The sequence below is a fragment of the Lathyrus oleraceus genome, chromosome 7 (assembly GCF_024323335.1).
Source record: "Lathyrus oleraceus cultivar Zhongwan6 chromosome 7, CAAS_Psat_ZW6_1.0, whole genome shotgun sequence".
NCBI lineage: Eukaryota > Viridiplantae > Streptophyta > Magnoliopsida > Fabales > Fabaceae > Lathyrus > Lathyrus oleraceus.
In genome coordinates this window covers 16,000,532-16,004,601 of record NC_066585.1, presented here as the reverse complement: position 1 = coordinate 16,004,601, position 4,070 = coordinate 16,000,532, and the positions used below count along the sequence as shown (strand labels likewise).

Sequence of the window (4,070 nt, the reverse complement as noted above, 5' to 3'; positions counted from 1 at the left end):
CACTTCACGGTAAAGAAAAATACCAAGAGTTAAGAAAATAATAACCCAAATAGTTCTGGCCAATGTGGAAATTCTCGCACGACAGACTTTAAGGAACTAAGAGTCGAATCATGCGCTTTAAACTCGGGCGTTAGTTAATCCAATCTTAAAAGACCAGTTCCATTATTATATTATTCATATTATTATATATTTTATATTCCACACAATGACATATTTGCATTATTATTTTTATATTCCATTTAAAAAACGCGACAACAACGCGTTTTATATGTATTAAGTTTTCTCTATATATATCTTCTCTCTTTGGCCACTCTTTCTATCCACCCTTCATTCTTAATCATATTCCAAAATATATATCTTCACTTTATCTTCATATAAACCAATCCTCAGTTCTAAATACCTACTTCATCTCTTTTTTATTCTTAACTTTTTAGCTATTCATTTGTGTTAATTAACTCTTTGGAAGATGGTTTGTTTGGTATCTCGAACTGGAAGGGAGTTGCAGAGATACAACAACATGGGTGGCAGACAAGTTGTAGGGTCAGTATATATATATATATATATATATATATATATATATATATATATATATATATATATATATATATATATATATATATATATATATATATATATATATATATATATATATATATATATATATATATATATATATATATATATATATATATATATATATATATATATATATATATATTCACTTCCTTTTATCACGTTTCAATATAATTTGTTAGGTGTAATATTTATACAATATTCATTCAAAATAAGTATATTTATTGACTAATGATTATTATAATAATGTTTTTGCAGATGCATACCTTATAGATATAAACAAGACATAGATGGTAATAAAAGCAACGAGTTGGAAGTACTAATGGTTAGTTCACAGAAAACTCAAAGACTAATGTTTCCAAAGGGAGGATGGGAACTTGATGAATCTCTAGAACAAGCAGCTTGTAGGGAATCTCTAGAAGAAGCAGGAGTCATAGGATTAGTTGAGGTATATTAATTTATTTGATATTTATATTCTTGTTTATTATGAAAATATTTGGTTAATTAATTTATAATGGAACTGAAATTAATATAATTTTCTTTTTATATGACAGTGTGAATTGGGACAGTGGAATTTCATTAGCAAAAGACATGGAACATACTATGAAGGGTATATGTTCCCTTTATTTGTGAAGGAGCAACTTGATTATTGGCCAGAGAAAAATGTTAGGACAAGAGTATGGGTATGTTTATACTTAATTATTTATTTAATTTGCATGTTCTATAATTAATTAATTTAAAATTTTGCATGTTTTTAAATTTTCTCTAATTTTCTCTTTGTAATATTTTGTGTTAATTAGATGACTGTTGGTCAAGCAAGAGAAGTTTGTCAACATTGGTGGATGAAGGAAGCATTAGATATATTGGTTCAAAGACTCACTTCTTCACAGCAACAATAAAAAAAAAGATGTAATTGGTGATTTTTTTGTTTTTTGGAAAATAATATGAAGTTTAAGTTTCGATCTGAAATTAGGAAACTGTCAATATTTTGATTTTTTTTTAGTTGTAGAGAGGATTAATTAGGGGATGAAACAAAATTGTAGAGAAAGTGTTATCATTATTTTATTCATTTATCAATCGTCTATCGGAACCAATAGCAGACATTCAAGTTAATTTGTAATTTTATAAAATTTTATTAGCAATGCGATATTGATTATCGATTTATTAATACGAAATTCATGGAAGAAGATGCTTCTTTTAGTTGGGAGTACTATGTAATCATTCCTATATCTGCGGTTTAAAAAATATTCTTGTACTCGAATCCACATTCAATTGGACATCAATGTTTGTATCAGTATTCTTATTTTATTGGTATCTAAATACCTTCACCTATATTCGTGTTAGTGCGTGAGGCATTTTTAGTGAAGAGAGAATAAAGAAATAAGAATTACTATTATTGAAGAATGATTGTGATACAAAACTAAATCACAAAATATTTATTTATCTATACCTAAGTGACTTGATTATCAAGTAACAAATATAACAACTCTAAACCTTAATTATCTTTTGGACATGGCCACACACAACTTGGATTATATTATATCTCAACATACCCCTTTATAATCTCAGTTGTCGAACAAATGCAAATTATAGTCGATCTGAACTATTCCTAATTTTTTTTCCCAAATTCAGGAATCTATTGATCTTCAATCCTTTAGTGAAAAATGTCGGTCAACGATGCTTCACTTGAGCAATGTCTTACTTCAACTTCACCTCGATTTACCTTTCCTTTAAGAAATAAAATCTAGTTTTTATGTGCTTACTCATTCCATGCAAAACAGGATTATTCGCAAGATTTATGGTTGACTTGTTCTCGATCTGCAGCATCAAGGGTTTCTTTACTCCGACCTTCATTTCTTCAAGCACATATCTGATCCAAATTGTTTGATAAGTAGCATAGGATCCTGCTATATATTCAGCCTCACACGATGATAATGCCACCACTGGTTGCTTTCTCGAGCACCATGAGATTGAGGCACCAAATACTTGAATAAAATATCCAATTGTGCTTCTTCAATCTTCCTTATCTCTACACAATCAACATCTGAATAGCAAGTAACCATATCTTCTTTGCCTTTATAGTCTCGTCGAAATAGAATTCCATAGTTTATCGATCCTTTTAAGTATCTCAGGATTCCTCTTGCACCTTTCATGTGTGACACCCTTGGTTCACTCATGTATCTGTTCACTAATCCGACTGAGAAACCTATATCATGTCTACTGTTGCACACATATCTCAGAGATCCGAAAATTTATTTGAATAGAGTTGCATCAACTTTGTCTTCCTTTCCGTGTTTCTTCAACTTCAAGTTTGGTTCGACGGGTGAAGATGCGGGAGTCGAATCATCCATCTGGAATCTCTTGAGTATCTCTTTGACATACTTTATTTGATGCAACACCAAAACTTGTTTCGACATTTGAAATTCAATGCCTAAGAAGTACGATAACTTTCCCAGATCCGACATTTCAAATTCCTTCTTCATCAGCTCTTTGAACTTCGACAGGTTCTCCAAGCTATTTTCAGTCACTAGCAATTCATTGACATATAAGCATATGATTGTTATATCTTGTACCATAACCTAAACATAGACATCATATTCAGATTTGCATTTGATGAATCCCAATTCGACTAAGTATGAGTCGATCTTCTTGTTTCATGCCCTAGGTGCTTGCTGTAACACCCCGATAATAATAAAATAATTATTTAAATTGAGTTAATAATATGTTTATTAATTTAATTAGATAATTGGATTATTATTATTATTATTTTGGAATTTTTGAATTATTATTATTATTGGGATAATAATATAAATTGGAAAATATATAAGTGTGAAATAAGGAAGAAGAGCCCAATTTGGTAAAGAAAAGGTTTTCACGTGAAACAGAGAAGCGATTGAGAAAGTGGAGAAAAGGGCAAAGAGGAAGAGCCAGAGAACAAGGGTTGAAGGAAGGAAAAGCTTGGAGCTCAGAGATTTGCCGGATTGACTCAGGTAAGGGGGGTTTATCATCGATTAATGGGTATTATGGGATAATATGTGATGGGTAGTGAGAAACCATTGATTTGCCTCTGATTGAATGATGCATGATGAATTTGTGAACTTTTGGGATGAACGAAATTTGGATTATAATTGAAGAAATTCGTAGGAATTAGAGATAGAAAGGTTAGCAATTTGTGAAATCGAAAGTGTATGATTCGTGTTAGATGATATGAATGAATTGTGTGTAAAATTTGGACTGTGGAAGGTTGAATTGGATAGATCTCGTAGCAGAGAAAGCCATTGCAGATCTGAAAATTCTGGTTTCTGGTCATACGCGTATGGCACTAGGCAATACGCGTATGAGATGGCTGGTACGCGTATGGATGAGGCCTTACGCGTATGGGTGAGGAAAATGATATTTTGAACGTAGATTTGTCTCTGTTGGTACGCGTATGGGAGAGTGGTACGCGTAGCATACGCGTATGAGGCAGATGATACGCGTATGGGTTAGGCGAGGAA

At 31.4% G+C, this 4,070-nt stretch overlaps 1 protein-coding gene across 1 annotated transcript; it reads left to right on the top strand.

The window, feature by feature from the left end:
- Positions 1-304: 304 nt before the first annotated feature.
- LOC127108462 (nudix hydrolase 17, mitochondrial) lies at positions 305-1,667 on the top strand. The gene is made up of 4 exons (XM_051045930.1): positions 305-540; positions 832-1,021; positions 1,128-1,256; positions 1,374-1,667. The coding sequence occupies exons 1-4, from the start codon at positions 467-469 to the stop codon at positions 1,470-1,472; spliced, it is 492 nt and encodes a 163-aa protein (XP_050901887.1). The 5' UTR covers positions 305-466; the 3' UTR covers positions 1,473-1,667.
- Positions 1,668-4,070: the final 2,403 nt, after the last annotated feature.

Excerpts from the sequence above, each read along its gene's own strand:
- LOC127108462 (XM_051045930.1), top strand. The coding sequence starts at position 467 with ATGGTTTGTTTGGTATCTCGAACTGGAAGGGAGTTGCAGAGATACAAC. Across the intron at positions 1,022-1,127 it reads GAGTCATAGGATTAGTTGAG|TGTGAATTGGGACAGTGGAA; the intron begins GTATATTAATTT and ends TTTATATGACAG. Across the intron at positions 1,257-1,373 it reads ATGTTAGGACAAGAGTATGG|ATGACTGTTGGTCAAGCAAG; the intron begins GTATGTTTATAC and ends TGTGTTAATTAG.